The following is a 21,258-nucleotide window of genomic DNA, read 5'->3' on the forward strand; positions in this document are numbered from 1 at the left end:
AAAAGAGAGTTATAGATCGATTATGACTTTATTATGAGCATGATCAAGCCATTATTTTATCTACTCAAATGAAGGTATAAAAATATTACAAAATGCATACCTTCAAATCCTCGATCGCAGATTTTAATTGTTCATTTTTATTCATAAACTTTGCAATCTCATCAACTTTTGCCTGGAAAAAGAATCAAATATATCAGACGTTCAGAACTGTAGATATACATACAATTGAACAGACATTAACAATGTAACATAGCTGCACCCAGAGAGATCCACAATGAAGAAAGAGTATAATAATTCTTCTCTTGTATTTGTTGCTGCTTTAACTTAATTACCATATACAGAAATACAAAATGTTTCTATTTTCCTAAATCAACAGACACAGACACAGACACACACCATCTGCAAGACTAAAGGTGTTCAGGTTAACTAAGCAAACTTCATAAACCTCCGATATATGTAGACAGCGCTTCTAAATTAAAGAAATCCAGTCAAGAAGTTCAGTAGTATTGTCTCAAGTGTTCCACTAAATGAACAGGGATAATAATAAATGGTTGTGATCTTATGAGCTCTCAAATAAGATGCTACCTAATCATTCATCATGTACCTGGGCCTGTCTTGCAGCACCTTGCAATGCAGCTTCCATCATCTTCATCTCCATCTTCACCTTCTCCAATTCAATCACTGAAGAGTCAGACGCATTTTCCCCTGAGCTCAGATGTTGCCCTTTAACATCAGCTTCATTATCATCAGCTTGTTCTTCTCGATGTTCTTGACGCTCTCCTGGAGCTTATTCACGGCCCCGGCGAGATCGGGGAAGTTCCCCAAAGAGACTTTCCCACTGAACCACGTCATTCTTTAAACAAAATACCGAATCAGATTCAATTCAAATTCAATTATAAGAACCAACCTAAAAAACTAAAATCAAATTTGAAAACTGATCGAGATCCAATTTCAAATAGGTCGAATCAGAAAAAGGCAAAAGAGAAATGAACCTGGTTGGGGTGGTCCGATTAATTCCTGGTGATTCAAATCATGGCGTATGCTTTTTGAGCTGAAGAAGGAAACTTCTGTGAGATTCGCGGTTGGTTTCACGAATAGAGAGTGGTTTTGTGGAAAGAGACGGACAATGAGGGGTTGATCCGAATTCTGATTGATCTGGAGAGAGAGACAGAGAGTTGTGCTAGAGAGAGAGAGAGAGCCAAGAGAGAGCCAGAGAGCTGTGATAGACAGATACCAAAGAGAAAGAGAGTTGTGCCAGAGAGAGAGAGTTGTGTGAGCTGAGAGAACAAATTTCTGAACTTGTGAAAAATCAGCAATAAGAGTACAATAATTTTATATTTATAGGTGATAGTTCCAAATTTTTTAAAAAAGGGTGGTATTTTCAGTTACAATTATAAAAATGGTGGCATTTTGGGCTATTTTCCTAATTTTAAATACTTAAAAGATTAAAAATTAAAGAGTTAACTATGGTTATAAGTATGAAAAATTGTCAAGTTATAAGAAAGGTAATGATGATACACATTGGGTTAAAGTGGTGAGCAAAAATGCTCCCGCCAAGAGGAGAAAGCAAATAAGAATTAGAACACTACCAACGATAAGGATTGAACAGACAAAAAGTAGTATTATCTGTTGGTTTCTTTATTATAAAAGAATGTGGATGTGCATCATCCAAGTGAAGAAATAATGATAGTTGATGCACCAAAATATCAAGAAGGCAGCATAGATAGGATTGGCGTGCGATTCCTTGAAGATGGCGGCTGTCAGTTTTGGTTGCCTTCAAACCTCTACAAATATAGAAGGCTCCCATCGAACAAAATAGAACCCCCAACCAAACAAAAACTACTCAATCAAACTGATCAAGTTCAATGATTTACACAAATCATTCAAGCCTACGAATACAGAAGCAAAGCGAGCAAAGGTGCCAAGGACCTCCAAAGCTATCCTTGAGATTTTGCTCAGAATTACAACGAGCGATCCCAATCACTTTTGGCTCCAACCTGAAGAAAGCTCTACCAATACACAGTCATTGGTATCAATTGCCAGCTAAATTCCAATTAGTTGAAGGTACTGCCAGTTCAGTAAAATCCAGTCCAATCACAAAAAGTCCAATCCAACCTAAAAAATAAACATCTCTGCAATGGCGTTTCAGGCAAAAATCGAAGTTCAATGTTCTGATGCTTTTCTAGACTTCGCATCTCCTTTCATGTATTATATTTCAAGCATTTCTACTTGAACTTGTTTGTTTTATTTTCAAGTACCTGTATTTTCCTTTACTTACCAGTGTTATTTAGATAAATTGTGAATTCCTCACTAGTCGAGGCATAGAAAATGATTTTCTTAGGAGGTTTTCCCACCCCAAATGACAATCGTTTGTTTAAAGCCAAACACTTGGGGCGCAAATATATTACATCTTTTAAGTTTGTTAGGGTTTTAATCGCTAATAGTGGCACGCTCACATAAATGAAAGTTGATCTAAAGACCATTAATGGTTAAAAAAATACTTTAAACGAGTACATAGTGCTACATGTAAGTTAGGAGTACAAGGGCCGTTCCTGAGTTCTTTAAGGCCTGTGACGAAAGGTTAAGTTATGCCCCTTTATAGACACAATAATTTCTCAACAAAAAAAATTGAAGAACTTTTAATGGCTAAGATTGAATGTAGACTCAATTAAAGCCAACAATTAATACACATTGGAAAAAAAAAAAAAGTTTCAAAATAGTTTAAATATTTTTATTTTGTCTCTCCTCACTCCTAACTCTGCATTCTCCTTTTGTTTTCAACTCGCTATACATCTTTCATCACTCTCAAGTCCACCTACCTGAAAACTATTCTTTTATGGCAATGGATAAATGAGAACAAAAGGTCAGCAATCATAAAGAAAATCATACATGAAAGCAAAGTGCCCGTTTGACATTACTTATTTGGAGTAACAAATAATTTTTTATAAATTTTGAAAAGCTCAGTCCAAACTGACTTTCTTTTTTTTGGCAAAAAAGAAATGACTTATTAAATAGAATATTAATTGTTTTAAAAAACTAAGATAGATATATGCGGGTTACTTTAGAAATTTTTGGGCCCTGGGCTTGTGCCCTGCTGGCAATGGGCCAGGGCCGGCACACCGCCGCCTTGCCTCGCCTCTCTCAGCCTCGATTACCCTTTCGCCGTCGACAATCTGTGACTCAACCCTAGTCTCTCGTTTCACTCTCTCTCTCTCTCTCTCTCTCTCTCTCACTCATCTCATCATCTCAGTCTCACATCTCTCATTGATTTGAAGCTTATCAGTGGAATCTGAATCGCCATCTCCTCCTCCTCATCAGGTAAATTTTTTATCCAACCCTAATTTCTGAAATTGAGGGTTTCAATGAGGGCTTCGAATTGGGAATTCTAGGGTTTCGATTTAGGGTTAAATGATGCTTTTGAATTCGGAATACAATTATTATGCATGTCAATTTTGGGGTATAGTTTAGGGCTTCGACTTTAGGGTTTCGGTTAAAGGGTTTGAAATTAGGGATTCCAATTGGGTTTCGGTTCTGGGGTTTAATTAACCAATTCAGTTTTCAATTGGGTGTGTAATTAAGCTTTTCTAATGATGTTTAATTGATTTTTGGCAGGGATTGTTTACTGAGCTTGGATTGGAGCTGTTGTTGCTGGCTGGCTTTATAGAGGTACATACAGAAATTAATCTGCAATTTGGGGTTTATTGAGATTTCATTTGAATTAAAATAAATCTGGAATTTGGGGTTTATATAGGGTTTAATTTGTATTGAATTATTATGCAATTTGTGGTTTAACTAGGGTTTAATTTGGGTATAATTAATATGTTTGGTAGCTAAATTTTTCTGTCTGGTTGTTGAGAATTGGGTGATGAAACAAAAATTGTAATTCTTCTTGTGTTTGGTCATTTTTGGACGTTTTCTTGGTTTGAGCTTTTGTTTTTATGTTTTTATCGAAATATACTGCTGTTCACAAAGCTAACAATTAGTTCATATAGAAGCTAAGGCTGATCTTTATTCCAATGACTTCGAGTTTTGTATTTGAACCCCCAAGCGATGAAGAATATTTCGAAGAAGAACAAGGTCTCCGTGATGGAAATTTTCAATCCTCATGGGACTTTGCATCTTACTTTGAAATAGTCTCCCAAGAACACGCCTGTGGAAGCACCACCTCCGTCGATTTCAAGATCACCAAAGCCCTGCAGCAACAACTAATCTTACACCATAGTGCTGCTGACGAAGATGACGAGGCTATTAGCTCGGAATGCGAATCCGACAAACAAGTAACTACTTGACCCTCACTATTCATCTCTTTTTACTTGGTTACTGAATATGATTTTATTTTCATTAATTCAATCCAACTAAAAATTATTAAAGAAGAGTAAATATCTTTGGGTTGTTGTGGATTTGTTTAGGAAGATTATAAACAGCCAGAATCTGATGAGGAAGAAGACCAGGAGGAAGGTGATAATGATTGTAATGCTCCTTCTAATGGGAATAATAATAAGCCATTGCTTCGGGCTTGCGATGAGTTGGACCATACCAAGCCCACTCCAATTCAGGTTTAGAATTTTATACCACGGACAAATTTCTTCTTGTTGCTTCCACTTATTTTTATTTCATTTACTGTATATCCATATTGACAAAACATTAAACAAAATGTTGACCAGCTGGGCTCGACGTCCATGGGGGTAGCCATGGTCAACGGGGCACGTATGCGTGTATTAGTGTCATGTGTGTAAGTCTAATAGTTATAGATGGAGTGCAATGCATGTTTTGTGACTTAGAATTGGTGAATGAGAAAGGAGACCAAAAAAAATGAGAAAACTGAAAACTGAAAAAAAATTTAGATAGATTTCAAAATATGGTTTGATTTTGAAACATTTTTAGATTTCAAAAAAATTGAATAAAATCTGAAGACTGAAATGAAATAATTATCAAATGCGCTCTAAGTAGCCCAGGTAAAGGAGATCCCAGTTGCTCTATGCAACCCAAGACAGAGCCCAATATATCTTTTAGCAGCCCAATGTCCTAAGAGATTACTAAATATTGTTTTTTTTCATTACAATGAATATTGTTGGTTGTGATTATTTTGGAAAATTATAAGCAGCCTGAAGACGAAGAGGAAGGCGATGATGATTCTCCTCCTAATATTGCCGATGACAATAATCAGCCTTTTTTTGCTCCGTCAGAGGGAATGTCATTTCATGCAAATTCATTCATAGAGTTGAATTTGTCGCGGCCTTTGCTTCGTGCTTGTGAGAAATTGGGCCATACCAAGCCCACTCCAATTCAGGTTTACAATCCTATACCATTGACAGACAATTCATTTCTTGTTATATCTTCTTATGTCATTTGAGTTTTATTGAATTTATTGGGGTTTGTGTAGACAGCGTGCATACCATTAGCCCTGGCCGGGCGTGACATATGTGGGAGTGCCATTACTGGTTCTGGAAAGGTAAATTAGTTTGTTAAGATCTCTTTGTATCATGTAACTAGGGATTGCGTTACTGGTTGCAGTTTGATTAAAAGTGTCTTTAGTTCACATCATAGCTATTCTTTCTATTTTGGTGCAATCAGCTAATGCGTTCGTTGTCATTTTTGCACAGACGGCTGCCTTTGCATTACCAACTTTGGAGAGACTATTGTTTCGCCCCAAGCGGGTGCCAGCTATAAGGGTCCTTGTTTTGACCCCAACCAGGGAACTCGGGCTTCAGTAAGTTTAAGATAGTTCCACCATTTCTTACTATTGACAACTACATTGTAAGAATGATTGATGATAAGGGATGGATGAAATTGGGTGACAGATTTGTAGATTCTTGAGTTTCTGATAGTCAATCTAATTCTTATTTTCATGGCCAGTTTTAATTTTTGTTGATGATTTTGATAGCCTATTTCATCAGATTATACAAGTTGATTGAACATAATTGTATTCTTATTGAGGAACAGTTCTTTTAATATCTTATTCCTATTATATTTTTGTGATTCTTGTCTTGCCTAATTAGTTTTGGATCATTTTAACACTCTTTAATTCCAGGGTTCTAAGTATGATTGAGAAACTTGCCCAGTTTACGGATATAAGATGTTGCCAAGCTGTTGGAGGGCTTCCATTAAAGGTTTGATTTACTTTCATTTCTTATCCCTTATTTTGATTTTCCTGTTTTGAGGCGATGTGGATTCTTACATCTTTTAATATGATGATAACTGTATTTTTTCACACAATGGAAAAGTTTGTTTCTAGGGAATAATAGGATACCTTAAACATCCAACTCATATTGATTTTGTCCCTACCTAACCCAATGATGTAACATATTTCTACACATATGAGGACTTTGAGTAAACATTAAAATCATGTCACACCTTACAAGGGAAAAGTAAACATATTAACTGAAAGGTTATGCATGTGGATTGAATGCATATGTCGTGTGGCTTATAACATAATGCAATCCAGTCAACTTCTGTTTACTTTTTTGCTCATCTGTTTTCATAAAAAATGGGGTGGTGATGCCATTTTTTTATCAGGCGCAAGAGGCAGCCCTGAGGTCAAAGCCAGATATTGTTGTGGCTACTCCAGGACGCATTATAGATCATTTACATAATTCTATGTCTGTGGATTTGGAAGATCTTGCTGTTCTAATTCTTGATGAGGCAGATCGACTTTTGGAGGTTGGATTTAGTGCTGAAATTCGCGAGCTGGTATGCTCTGCTCTCCTTTGATGCATGCATGATAACAATTGGGATATAGCTGATTTCCTGAAAAACCAAAATATATGCTTTTTTATCTGTCTTTTTGGAATTATTTCACACTTTTTAATCATTCATGGTTTGCATGCCAGATTCGTTTATGCCCCAAAAGGAGACAGACCATGCTATTTTCAGCTACGATGACTACTGAAGTTGATGAACTTGTCAAGCTTTCTCTTTCCAAACCACTACGTCTCTCAGCCGACCCATCTGCTAAACGGCCAGTGGCACTAACCGAGGAGTAATTCGTTTAGACTCGTTTGTGCTTTGATAAACTTAGTTATAAATGTTGCAGAATTTGATTATATAATTCAATCGTGAGCACGTATATGTTAAAAACTTTCTGTATGATTGATCACCTCTGTCTGTTGTCATTATGACTGACATGTAGGGTGGTTAGGATACGACGAATGCGTGAAGTAAATAAGGAAGCAGTTCTACTTGCATTGTGTTCAAAGACATTCACTTCTAGAGTGATAATATTCAGGTTTGTAGTCTTGCTGGTAGCTGTTATTGTCTTAATAAATTAATATTTGAGTTTAGTTCCTTATTTCGGTTGATGACTTGATATCTTTCATCAGTTTTGTATAATCATATTTCATCTTCTGTCAGTGGCACAAAACTGGCTGCACATAGGTTGAAGATTTTATTTGGGTTAGCTGGCTTTAAAGCGGCTGAGCTTCATGGAAATCTTTCTCAAGACCAGCGTCTACATGTGAGTACTTGAGTGCCTTGATATACTGTTTGTTTGTCCGAGTTCTTTGTATAATCAGTTTGTTGTATTGTCCTACATATATGCACACATTTATAATCGAAACCTGTTGGGTATATGCGATAGTCTGTTGCTTATATCTTACTACCGTCTTTAATTTTAATCTGTGACAATCCTACTTTTTATTGTTTGTGTAGGCGTTGGAACTTTTCAGGAAGCAGAACGTTGATTTTTTGATTGCAACTGATTTGGTTTCCCGGGTAAGAACTTGTTCAAATTTCTTTTTTGGTATACATTAGTGCTGCTAGATGTGTGTGAGCATCTTAGTCACTCATGCCTTTGTATTTTAATCTTACTTTCTCAGACTTTGGCTGATGTTGGGCATTGTACCAATTCTTAATGGTCATTATCATACTGCCCCTGTTACACGTAGGAAACTACACATTCATTTATTAAAAAACTTCATATGGATTTCCAGCCAGAATTTCAAGAAAACTGGTGCCCGTAATAATCTATTATTATAATCCACCTCTGCTCTTGGAGTCCCCTTGTTAGCCTCCATATGTTATTTTATTTTTTTGCCTGTGTATTTGATGGGCAAGGAGACGGGTGAGGTTGTTGGATTGTGGTCTTTTCCTCCTCCTCCATCTGGACTCTGCATGAAATATGAAAAGTTTGCTGCTTTATAGAAACTAATAAATCACTAACTTCTGTAGGGCATTGACATTGCTGGTGTTCAGACAGTTATCAACTATGAATGTCCTACTGATCTTACAAGGTAATGACAGGATCTCTCATTGTTACAATAGGTTCATCATAGTCCTACCATTAGCATACCGTCATAAGTACTGCTTGTTTGCATTTCGCATTTTCTGTATGCACTTATGGTGTGTGTGTTATTCCTCTTTAATCTCATTTGTGCTTCCTTTTGACTTCAACTATGTTTATTTCTTGGTGCAGCTATGTCCATCGTGTGGGTCGTACAGCAAGGGCTGGTAGAGAAGGATATGCTGTTACTTTTGTGACAGATAATGACCGATCTCTTTTGAAAACCATTGTGAGCATCTTCTTCTTCCTTACACTGTTCTAAGGCTGTTTCTTCTTTTACGGGTTCATACTCAAAATTTTCTAATTAATGCTCTTGAGATCCAGCATTTACGTTTACATATCTATTTTGTACTCTTATCCAAGTTCAAAATTGATGTTGTGGTTTTAGTAAAATTATGATTTTAACCTACTTGTTACATGGGGTATTCAATTTAATAGGCAAAAAGAGCTGGTTCAAAACTGAAGAGTCGAATTGTTGCCGAACAATCAATTATTAAGTGGTCCCAGATAATTGAGCAAATGGAAGATCAAGTGGCTGCAATTCTGCTAGAAGAAAGGTTTTAGTATTGTGCTTCACATAGGTTTACTTATTTAATTGTCTTTTGTGAAACTATTAAAGATTGTCAACATATGCAGGGAAGAACAAGCATTGAGAAAAGCTGAAATGGAAGCAACAAAGGTATTTCACACCTCTCTTCCCTTTCCTGCCTAATTGTTGTCATTTTGAGCGCACAATCTGCAATCAGATGGTTGATCCTAGGAAAGTTGATGTTATCTGTTATCATTTCTCTGATTTTATGTTTGTGGCCTTTATACAGGCAGAGAATATGATTGCACACAAAGATGAAATTTATTCACGCCGCAAGAAGACCTGGTTTCAGACAGAAAAGGAAAAGAAGATGGTAGTGAATGCAGCTAAGGTAATTTCTTGTTTCAATGATGTTTGTTTTGTCAACATGATTTCTTCATGTACAAATTTTGTTTAGTTAACTGACTACAAAATTGACATAAGAAAAAAAAATTCCAACATATTGAAAATATCCTTGATATGGGCACTTAAAATGCCATTTATATTATTATATATCTGTTCGTGTTCCCATGTTTTAGTTCTTTTTGCTGATAGGAGTAAGAATGCTATTAAGTGCAATCTTAGATCTTCAACATAGCCTTAATTTTCACTAAGATGACAAATTTTTTTTTTTCTACTGCAAGTATTTTTCTTAAATGGGAAGTAACAATGTACACCATGACATCAGAGTTTTTCATTGACAGGCATCCCTTGGAAGAGAAAAGCATTCTGGAAATGAGGTAATCAGTGCCCAACAAGCCGAAGACTTAAAAATGAAAGTAAAGAGGAAGCAGGAGCGTGAGGTGACTATAATCACTCATCAAAGTCTAGGATTTTTCATATCTATGTTTGATTGATAGTTTTATTTATTTATTCTGCATGTAACTTGATATGTCTGGACCTGGAACAGAAAAATTTGCCTCGCAAGATGCGCCGGGAATTGGAAGCAGCTAGAGAAATGTTAAGAGGATGAAAATCAAATGGAAAGTTAAAAGTTAAAATTACCCATGCCACCTCAGCCAACTTAATGATTCTTTCCACAAAATAGACAGTGGGGTAACGTGACTCACGGAAATAAAGCTCAGGAGGTATACAAGGTCATCTTAAAGTTCAGGGGCAAACTGAGACAAAATTGAAAGCACATGAGGCATTTCAATTTTTTTTTTATTGCGGTCTATTAGTATAAATTAATACTAACCCCCGTTTTCAAGGATTTTTCTCAGATATATCTTTCCCTCTTTTTATGTTTTCATCACTCAGTCTTGAGTCTTCTTTAACTTCCAGTTGAAAACACCTCTCTCTCTCTCTCTCTCTCTCTCTCTCTCTCTCTCTCTCTCTCTCTCGTCCTAAACCGGCCGAACTCGAATTTTATAGATTGTAATCAAAATATCTTATTCGATATGCATATGGTATGATAATTTGTACTCAATGTCACTTTTCAGTTTCAGTTTCGTGATTATATTGTAGTTGGTCGATTATAATTGTGTCATGATTATATTCGGTTTCTAATCACGCACTTTCTGACTAAATATAAAGCTTGAGCCTAGGAAAAACTAATGAAGATGATTAAGCCAATTATGTTAGTTAAGTTTAGTTAATCAATTAAACCAAAAGTGATCAAGAAATTAAGTAATCAAACGTATGATGTTAGGTTAGGCCTTAAAATACAATTCGGGATTTTAGGCCTCTTGAGCTTGTCACTTGAGTTGTATGACAACTTAATTTCAACAGGCCCAATAGGCCCATTGACTTGGCATGGCCGGCCACGTACGAGACATATTGGATTTCACTTGTTTTAAGCACTATTTAAAGAATCTTGTGTCTCTCTTCCTATTTAGCGTTTAAGCATTTGAGATTTTTGAGGCTGAGAAGCAACACTCCTATTCTCTCCTAGGAAAAAATGGCTCCCTCACAGAAGATTGCTAACACCATCGTGTCTCTATGGTTTCATTTATTAGAGCAGCTCCAGCGCTACTTCAAACCCGGGCAAAAGGCCCCCTGACAGAGCCCAAACAGCCTCCAGCGCGAGAGAAGAGGCCCGGGCAAGAGCTGGGTCCCACCAGCCCGAGCAGGCCCAAGGGCAAGTTTCGCCTGGGCTTCAGCCCGAGGGCTGTGACGTCAGCGCAGGGTAATTCAAATTTTTTTTACCGTTGGCGAGTGAGTTTCACGCGTTGGCGCGGAAAAAAATTTGACTTCTGTGCGCTGATGTCAGCGCTGACAGAACCCAACTGGCATGTACCACGTGTCGCAATCGGGACGCTTCGATCTGTTTTTTTCCAGAAATCCGACGGTTCTCGTTTTTTTGGCTAAAAAAATTGCAAAAAAAATCGAAAAATTTTGAAATTTTTTTTTTAAAAAAAAACCAAAAAATTCTGTATTTTTTCCCTATAAATACCTAACCATTTTATTTACTTTCCACACTAAATCTTCATACAATTTCTTCTTCTCCATCCAATATTTTTTACTCTCCCCTCACATTATTCACTTTCCACACCAATTCTCCATACAAACTCTTCTCCTTCCAATATTTTTTACTCTCCACTCACATTTTTCTACTACTTTCCATTTGTATGAAAAAAAAAAAACAAAAACAAATGGCATCTTCTGTCGAAACCGGAGGCTCGTGGTCAACTCAGGAAGATATTGCGTTGTGTCAATCTTGAGTGAACGTAGTCATGACCCTATCACGGCAATGAGATGAAGTTCCATCATATGTGGAGCAAAATTCATGGAGAATTTTGTCAAAGATCGGGTTCCATTCGGACCAAAATGGCGTTGTCTAGTAGATGGAAACTTCTGAATAAAGAGTTAGGGAAATGGAGAAATGCCTTGACAAAAGCAAGGGAGAACATTCGAAGAGGTCAAAATCTATCCGATAAGGTAAAATATTTATAATTGCCATTTTCATCAATTTAATGTAACTTTTTTTTGTTTTTGCATATTCTATTTCTTTTTCTTGCATAATCTTTTTTTTCTTTTTGCATTTCCAATTTTTCTATATTTTCTTGCATAATCAATTTTATTCTTGCATTTCAAAATAGTTTATATTTTCTTGCATAATAAATTTTTTTTTCTTGCACTTCCAATTATTTATTTTTAATAGATCATACAAGCACACATGTGGTTCGGTGCCATGGGGCAAGGCAAAAAAAGTTTCGTGCATTTCCAATGTTGAGAAGTTGTGAAGGATTGCTCGAGATTCAAAATTATTCCCACCGGTCCGCCGGTTGTGTTGAATGAGACGCCGCTCCACGATTCACCATCAACCGATTCGCCATTGGACTCCCCAATGGAAACGGAGTCACCACTCCCACGTCCGCCGAGACCTATTGGGAGAAAGGCGGCAAATGCCAAGAGAGAGGGCACTTCGAACAATGAATGTGTACAATTATTGGAGCAAATAGCTAAGAACACCTCACTAAGAATTGAGAGAAACTTGAAAAGAGATGAAGTGGACAAGGCACGAGAGGAAACATTTGCAATTCAACAGCAGCAGGCACAAGAAAAAGACATAGATGATAGAGAGATGAAAATCATGGTCATGGATACGAGCCATATGTCTCATGAAACAAAGGCCTATTGGAAGCATAGACGAAGGGATGTGATGAGAAGAAAACTTTTCCATGACGACGGACGTAGCAATACAGATTGGTTAAATGATGAAAACTATTAGATTGTATTGAAACACCTTTGCCATATGTTGTATTGTTGTATTATCCTTAAATTTGTTGTATTGTTTCCTTTTCATTAAATAAAAAAAGCATTAAATAATATGACTATTTATTAAAAACATTTGAGCATCAAAACAAAGATTAATTAAAACCAAACCTTAATTTATTGCAAACAACACACAAAACAAACCATACATAAAAGCATAATAATAATAAAAAAGCATAATTCCAAAAAACACCACACACAAAATAAAGCATAATTCCAAACAAAGCACTAATCTTGACTTCATCCATTGTGATTGCCTTTCATCTCCCACAAGTGCTCGATCAAGTCAACTTGACGTCTCTCGTGAACATATGAAGATTGCATTTCTTGATAACGATCAATCATGGGGTTGTTGAATCGACCATCCTGAATTAACGGTTCGGGCTCCATTGGTAGTCCATTTAGTCCCATCAGCCTTTCATATATTCTTGTCAACGCCGTGTTCATGGGATCGGGTTCAAACACCTCTGGAGCATCGTAGTCATACTCATCCTCCACAATCATATTGTGGAGGATGATGCAAGTCATAATAATACTCTACAGCACCTCCTCATCTAGCATCCGAGCAGCACCTATAAATATTGCCCAACGAGCTTGCAAGATACCGAAACACCTTTCCACGTCTTTCCTGTAACCTTCTTGAAAAGCTTCTTTCTTTCTCGGATTGGGGATTCGGAATTGTTTTCACGAATGTCGTCCACCTAGGATAAATTCCGTCGGCAAGGTAGTCCGCACCAGAGTATACGGTATTGTTGATTTGGTACGTGATCTGGGGGAAATGACCTCGCAATACCTCGTCGAACACCGGGGATTGACCAAGGACATTGAGGTCATTCTGAGATCCGTCAACCTCGAAGAAGGCATGCCAAACCCAACAGTCGAATGAAGCTACGGCCTCCAAAATTATACATTTTTGGCCCTTCCGATTCCCGTACTCTCCTTGCCAAGCAGTAGGACAATTCTTCCACTCCCAATACATGCAATCAATGCTTCCAATCATGTCTGGGAAACCTCGAGCCTCTGCTTTTTGTAGCAGCCTTTGCAAGTCCCTCGGCGTGGGTTTGCGAAGGTACTCCCTCGTGTACAAATTTTCCACTGCATCACAAAATCTTACCAAGCACTCTAGGATAGTTGATTTTTCCATCCTTGCATCTCATCCACCTGCTCTGCAAATGCCCCATAAGCAAGCATCCGCAAAGCAGCTGTAAGTTTTTGCTCCAGGATAAGACCCAAAACTCCAACAACATCATGCTTTTGAATGAAGTATGTGCCGTAATTATAAATATCATGCATGACTTTTTGAAACAAATGTGGATGCATTCTATATCTCTCTCGAAACTTATGACCAGGATATAACGAATTTGGGATAAAGTAATCCTCTAAGAGATTCTTACCCTGAGTCTCTACGTTTGTCCACATTTGGGGCACGAGGACGACGGTGTTGCCTTGATTGATTAAGCATACACACCGCTACTGCAAGCATTTGTTCCTCTTCTTCATCGGCGTCCCGATCTTTTTCATCACGTCTACACTGGATTTCTTCCCTTTCTTTCTGTTGCCTCTCCAACACCCTCCTCAAGTTTGACATTAAGAGTAGAATGTGTTTTGTAAAATCTGAGAAATGAAGGAATAGATAAGAGATGGTGTGAGAGGAGTTGGTGGTGTAGTTTTGTAGAGGGATTCAGAAGATAGAGATGACATGTGGCACAATTTTAGAGGATGAAAATCTTATCTGAAATCTGAGATTATAATTTTTTAAAAATATCTGAAAATCTTATCCGATAGAGATGACACGTGGCACAATTTTAGAGGGTGAAAATCTTATCTGAAATATAAGATTATAATTTTTTTTTAAATATCTGAAAATCTTATCTGACATGGGACAAGTGGCACAATTTTAGAGGGTGAAAATGTTATCTGAAATTTGAGATTATAATTTTTTTTAATGAATATCCGAAAATTTTATCTGGAATAAGACATGTGGCAACAGAGATTCTCATCCGAATCTGAAAAATAATGGACACGTGACAACCAAAAATATTATCTGAAAATTTAATTACAAAAGATTATCAAAATTAATGATTTAAAGTATAAAAAAAAAAGAAGGAAATAAAGTACAATGAATAGTATTTGCCTTAGATTTGCCCTAGACTTAGCCCTCATGGGTGGAACCACAAATGGCAAGGCTGCCACTATTCATGTGAATAGTTGCAGCCCTTGCTTGCCATTGCCCTATACTTAGCCCTTATGGGTGGAGTTACTCTTACATATGTGCCCTAAGGCCAATCATAGGAACACATGTGTTCCTAAATTTATTAGCAAAGGAGAAGTTATTCTTTTATGTATTTCAAGAATAAAAGAGTCCAAGAATAGAGACATCATGTCTCTATTTGTTGCCTTAAATTTCTATAATCTATCGCTAGAAACAAGTCAAATGTATTCATTTCAATGAAAATATTTTTGTTCACAACTTTAACCTAAGGCATACTATCACTACCTTTTTAACACTTGACATGTGTCTATGGGCATAACCATAGTTAATTATTCGCTTTGAATTTATGTAATTATGGTTAGACTCATGGACACATGTCAAGTATTGAGAATGGTAGTGATGGTACACCTTCGGTTAAAGTGGTGAGCAAAAATGCTCTCCATTTCAATAGAGCAATGATGTAATTTTTTTTCCTCCAGCTTTTTTTTGGTCTGAACCACGAGGTGGTCCTGAATGGGCCCCAACTATGAGTGGCACCTTTAAGCCTTAACCACAACCCAGACTAACCCTCCAGCTTTAAATTTGCCTTATATTTTGTGTAAGACTTCGAGATTTGATAGGAGCCACGCATTCAAAAACTTGTATTACAGAGCCTTTAGAAAAAGAGATAAAGCTCGAACAAAAAGAAAAATAATAAAGAGAAATATTATAGAACCTTTAAAAATTTGTATTTCACATTTTAAAAATTTTTCCTTGGTCCTATTTCCTACCGATCACAAGACGCACAATTGTCAAGCAGATACAGGAGCAAAGTCTTGAGTAAAGAAGAACTCCAAAAACCTAATTAACCTTTCACAATGACAAAATGGAACAGAAAAGACTTGGGCTGCCCATTGTTTCTTCGACGGATTGGTACTTGCATGGTAATTAGGATGTGTAGGGTAGCTTCGGAAACCCTAGGTGGTGAATATGAAGATGAAACCGATACTGATGACGAACCTGCCGCAGTTTTCATAAATCAAATTTGTGATTCACCATAGTTAAGTAGACTTTTAGTGTTCCTACATTAAAATTAAGGGACATACATAGCATGAGCTTATAAGGAGTTGGACTACTCTCCTTATTTCCAATTAGTTTTGAGGTGAAACCTCAATTTCTTCATGGTATTACAGAGCATGGTCGATAATCAATCCTTTTCTTTTTCGTCGATAAACTCTTTGGGTGGACATTCGACATTATACTAATTTTCATATGTCAATCACATATTTGGATTAAAATCAATAAGTTGGCAGAAGACCAACGCCTATTTATCTTCTTAAAGCATTTGCCCCATCTTAACAAATGATTGGTCTCACTCTCTCATAAGTTATACAACTTAAAGTGTGCACCTAAAATATTTTGGAATATACTTTTTCTTAAGTTAATATATATACTCGGTCGACATCTGTGACCACATTGTAATCCAAATCTAAAGCAAAAGTTTGCATAATGCAGAATAGCTTTATTTTAACTTTACCTCCATGTTAAAATTGGCCCACTGAAACTTTCTTTATCCAGAAATCCTAATATAAAGCACATTTTATGTGTGTGATGTATGTGGGTGTTCTCGGGGTTCCATTTATATATATATGTTGATCCAATGTTAGCTGGCACAAATGTGCATATATAATTCAGAAAACTATCAATTTATATCATGTTTTAGTTGATAATTTCTGATAATATTTACTTCTCGGTTCCTTATTTTAATTTTCAAAAAATATTCATATAAAAGTGTGATTACAGAAATATCACGGATTAGAATGCAACTGACGAGTCCACTTTTTTACTATCAAATAATTTTGGGATTAAATGTTTAGGGTCCATTTCAAAATGCAAATTGAAAGTAGCATACAAATTCATGGGTAAATGAATAGTTAACCTAATAATTTTATGTTCAGTTCATTATAAATTTGGTTTGGTCGATCTTCTTTTCGGTCTGACTAAGTTCAGCAGATCTTTATGAGTACTTTCTAAAAGTCTTTCTTTTTTTCTTTTTTTTTGGGTCTACTCTTTCTAAAAAGTACTACACTGAGAGAAAAAAAAAAAGAGGGTTGGAAAGCCAAAGAAAGTTCTGATATTATATTGGAAGATAAGAATGCGATCAATGTTGGCACCATTTTCACGTGCTTTCTAAATTTATTCTCTAGAGTATGCTACACCTTCAAGCAGAGACATTAATATCCATATCATCTAAGAATATTGAACCTGCATCTCTCTCTCTCTCTCAAATGAAGGACAAAACATCCTTGACCTTGCCACTTGTGTTTGAGAAGAGGCAACATGAAAGGTGCAGGCCAGATGAAGTAGGGGCAACTAACAGTGATCATCAAACTACCAACACAACCTCTTTTTTGAAAACTTGTTTCAATGGACTTAATGCCCTGTCAGGTTCTACTTCTTAATTATATGATCAGTTTGGGTATTCTAGCATTTCTTGTCATTTTTTCGCTATCAACAATTGTTTTGACATTGCACATTATGCTTGAAGGTTGAGTTATGATTTATATATATGTGTGTGTGTGTGTGTGTGTCGTTTACTCCTCTTAATTTGGTTTCAGGAGTTGGGATATTGTCAGTTCCTTATGCACTATCATCAGGAGGATGGCTAAGCTTGATACTTCTTTTTGTAATAGCTGCTGCTGCATTTTACTCGGGCTTGTTAATTCAAAGATGCATGGATGAGGATTCTACTATAAGAACTTATCCTGACATTGGTGAACATGCATTTGGGAAGAAGGGAAGAATAGTTTTGTCAATTTTCATGAACACAGAACTCTACTTAGTTTCAACAGCTTTCCTAATTCTAGAAGGGGATAACCTACACAACTTATTTCCAAACATTGAACTGCAAGTGTCTGGTTTCATAATTGGAGGAAAAGAATGTTTTATAATAATTGCTGCACTTATTGTGCTGCCAACTGTGTGGTTAGATAACTTGAGCCTTCTTTCTTATGTCTCTGCAAGTGGGGTTTTTGCCTCTGCTGTCATCCTTGGGTCAATTTTGTGGACTGGTGCTTTTGATGGAATTGGATTTCACCAAGAGGTATCAGTTCCACTTAATTGGAATGGAATCCCTACTTCTGTTAGCTTGTATGCCTTCTGCTATTGTGCGCATCCAGTGTTCCCTACACTCTACACATCAATGAAAAACAAATGCCAGTTCTCGAATGTAAGTACAAATTAATTGTTTGCTTTATATACACTCGGGGTTCATTTCCTAATAGCTTAAGCTTTTAAACTTTCTAAAGGAGTATCAAACTTTTCTTTGCACCTTACTTTTTTGTTGGTCGATAGGGTGGAGGGTAGGCCTATTCCCTAACAGTTCAAGCTTTTGAGACTAGTTTTTGTCTGTCACATACATGTGACATGTCATCCGACTTTCGTCAACAATTATGCTAGGGTTTCATCACCTAATCTTTTTTTTCCACTAGGAGATTTCATTATGGATATCATGAGTATCAGAAAATTTGGTGGATGTAGCAATAGATATTTTATTATGATCGTTCAGATACTCTATTTTTTTCAACGGTCTTGAAATCTGTTTACTAACTTTCAATATGTTTGTTTTTTTTGTTGCAGGTCCTCCTCCTGTGCTTTATCTTATGCACCATTGGATATGCATCAATGGCAGTTTTAGGGTACTTCATGTTTGGGTCAACAGTTCAATCACAAATAACTTTAAACCTCCCAACCGAAAAACTTAGCTCAAAAATCGCAATATGGACCACCCTTATCAATCCACTATCCAAATATGCTTTAATGGTTACACCAATAATAAATTCAGCCAAAAATTGGTTTCCAAATCACTGCAATAAAAGACCCTTCGACCTTCTCCTCAGTACTAGCTTGGTAATCAGCAGTGTTGTAGTAGCTTTGGCGGTTCCTTTTTTCGCATATCTCGTGTCACTGGTTGGAGCATTTTTGAGTGTATCAGCTTCACTTCTATTTCCATGCTTTTGCTACCTTAAAATTTCAGCTACGTACAGAAATCTCGGATGTGAGATGTTGATTATAGGGTTCATAATTTTAATGGGAGCTGCAGTTATGATTCTTGGTACTTACACAGCTGTATCAGAAATAATAGAGCATTTGTAAATTGATGTAGCAGCTTCTCTTTTTCAGCATTAATATATATTGCTGCTGCTATGGTTGAAGAGCTTTTATAGTACTGATGGCGATAGATTTGTGGCAAAAAAGTCACCAATATAAGAAAAGACTTTGGCAATAGATGTGGAGATGGCCAAGGAGTCTTCAATTTAGGTTCAAGTGTAACAATTATTTTGTGGAATGTTGTCACCATGGTGATTGCTTTCCAAACACAGTGACTGCTTTCCAAAAATATTCTTTGATCTCCCTAAACTCTTCCCCTGTAGTCCAAGAGATCAGAACTGTATATATATATATATATATATATATACATTTTTGTTCTTCCATCATATCCTAAACTTACAACAGTTAATTTGCATTCTTACGTCAAAACAACTCCAAGAATTTTACCTCTAACCCTATAAATCCTTGATCCTCAATTGAGTTTCCAAATGGCCCCATCCACCCAATAAACACCTCAAATTTAAAAGTTTAAGCCCAATTAGTAATAATTCTTAGAAAACTCTAAACTCACCAAAATCTTCCCTCAACTTGTATTACTCTTCACAAGGATCCCGTAAGTTAATCGAAAATCCGAATTGTAAATTCAAAGTTAGAGGAAGGCCAACTGGTTCTTTTACCCAGAGCCCTTAATATTACAAGTGGGTAAAATCCGATTTGGTTTCATTTTTCATTAGAACTGGAATCGGAACTGGAAAAGAACATCGGTCCGGTTAGGTTCGATTTTGACCTGAAATCACTGAAAAAACCAAACCAATCTAGACCTGCCCGATTCCAATTCGGTTCTTGCGGTTTCCAATTTGAGCATGAGCCAAAAATTGTATTCAATAAAACAGGCTTGAGCCCATTTCATTTCACTTTATTTTCTGTTTTTCAGCCTTATTTCAAGCCCATTAAAATTAATTTTTCCAAACACAACTTTTCAGCATCATTCTCTAATAGGCCTAAGCCCAAATTCATCCTCTAGCAAACTTTAACACAGCAAAAAGCAAAAAAAAAGGCAACCAGATTACAACCCAACGCAACAAATTACAATCCATCTTCATAACAAATTACAACCTCCATCATAACAAATTACAATCCTCATGCATAGCCAATTACAACCAAACTGAATTTCATTCCAAATTACAATCCTCCATCTTCATAATAAAGCTCACCACCTTCACACCATTCTTGGAAAAACATACAGCCAAATTGAATTTCATTCAAAGTGCTATTGGTCACAAAACACATAATTAATATTTGTGTCCTAAGCCATAAACTAAATCTGAATCCATTCATATGGCTACTCAAAGAGGCAATACACAAACATACTATCACAAATCGGTTTTTGTCGCAGTTTTGACTTTTTTAGTATACACGGTTTTTTTAGATTTGATTTGGTTCGATTTTCTAGTTTTTTGGTTTCAATGCCCACCCATAATTAATATGCATTTCAGCCCCGACCCCCACCCTCCACCACCCTTTTTTTTTTTGGCCTTTTTGAAAGGTGGTCCAACCAAATTGCACCATATGTATTCATTTTTTTTTTTTTTTTTATGCTCTCAAACTTGAAGTATCAACAAAAATACCTCCGAGCTCGGAAAAAGTTCTTGAAAATTCTATGAGCTCCTAATCACGAACACTACGTTTCTATCACCTCTATTTTTACAAATAGCCTCAGCATGTTTCCAATTATTTTTCTAAACACTTAGAATAATTTAAAATAATTCTAAACTAATTCAATTTAATTTTCAAACTTTTTCATTTATCACAATATTTAAGTTTACACCCTTGTGAAATCTTCTAATATTACAAAATTTTCCAGGAATTCGTAGCTTTATTAGTCACATTACCAACAAGAAGTCTGCAAGGTTACTGATAAGACCTGTCCCAAATTTTTTGAAATTCGTGATAGATCTTGTGATTTTTCTGATATCCAACAAATACTAGGCCTACTTATTAAATACAAACAATCCTCTTCCCCTAAACAAAGGAAAAGAGGGCCATCACAGCTGAGAAGAAGACCAAAGTGTTAGGTGAAGACCCACAGCTGGGAAGAAGACCAAAGCAGGTGAAAACTAAAATTAACCAGACAATTTCACGTGATAACTTAAACTGAATCGTCAAAATACGTGCACAGAAAATTAATGCGGATGACTAACGAGAGTGCACTAGTCATCTGAGTATAAAAACATCACGTTTTATATAGAATCTAGCAGTGTGGCGGAGCCAGGAATTTATGTGTTGGGGGGCCAATATATAAACCAAACAAGACATTAAAAAATTTCAAATTCTCAACCTTAACAATGTTTGGAAAAATTAAAGGCAAAAAATAATTGTTTATTCAATTAGGTA

At 36.3% G+C, this 21,258-nt stretch overlaps 2 protein-coding genes and 1 long non-coding RNA gene across 3 annotated transcripts; 2 read left to right on the forward strand and 1 right to left on the reverse strand.

Annotated features, from left to right (window-relative positions):
- Positions 101–1,395, reverse strand: LOC109948220. Its single transcript, XR_002270827.1, has 3 exons — positions 993–1,395; positions 605–853; positions 101–172 (listed from the first exon to the last, which is right to left on the reverse strand). It is a non-coding gene; the product is annotated as an uncharacterized LOC109948220 (long non-coding RNA).
- LOC18782600 (DEAD-box ATP-dependent RNA helicase 28) lies at positions 3,055–10,297 on the forward strand. The gene is made up of 20 exons (XM_020560388.1): positions 3,055–3,318; positions 3,613–3,666; positions 3,993–4,277; positions 4,410–4,556; positions 5,105–5,290; positions 5,384–5,452; positions 5,604–5,710; positions 6,032–6,110; positions 6,517–6,690; positions 6,831–6,979; positions 7,130–7,225; positions 7,351–7,453; positions 7,648–7,710; positions 8,167–8,228; positions 8,411–8,507; positions 8,717–8,835; positions 8,915–8,957; positions 9,097–9,198; positions 9,551–9,649; positions 9,757–10,297. The coding sequence occupies exons 3-20, from the start codon at positions 4,017–4,019 to the stop codon at positions 9,817–9,819; spliced, it is 2,019 nt and encodes a 672-aa protein (XP_020415977.1). The 5' UTR covers positions 3,055–3,318; positions 3,613–3,666; positions 3,993–4,016; the 3' UTR covers positions 9,820–10,297.
- Positions 16,923–19,129, forward strand: LOC18784247 (vacuolar amino acid transporter 1). Its single transcript, XM_007217035.2, has 3 exons — positions 16,923–17,202; positions 17,373–17,983; positions 18,394–19,129. The coding sequence occupies exons 1-3, from the start codon at positions 16,965–16,967 to the stop codon at positions 18,907–18,909; spliced, it is 1,365 nt and encodes a 454-aa protein (XP_007217097.2). The 5' UTR covers positions 16,923–16,964; the 3' UTR covers positions 18,910–19,129.

Source organism: Prunus persica, chromosome G3 (genome assembly GCF_000346465.2).
Source record: "Prunus persica cultivar Lovell chromosome G3, Prunus_persica_NCBIv2, whole genome shotgun sequence".
Taxonomy (NCBI): domain Eukaryota; kingdom Viridiplantae; phylum Streptophyta; class Magnoliopsida; order Rosales; family Rosaceae; genus Prunus; species Prunus persica.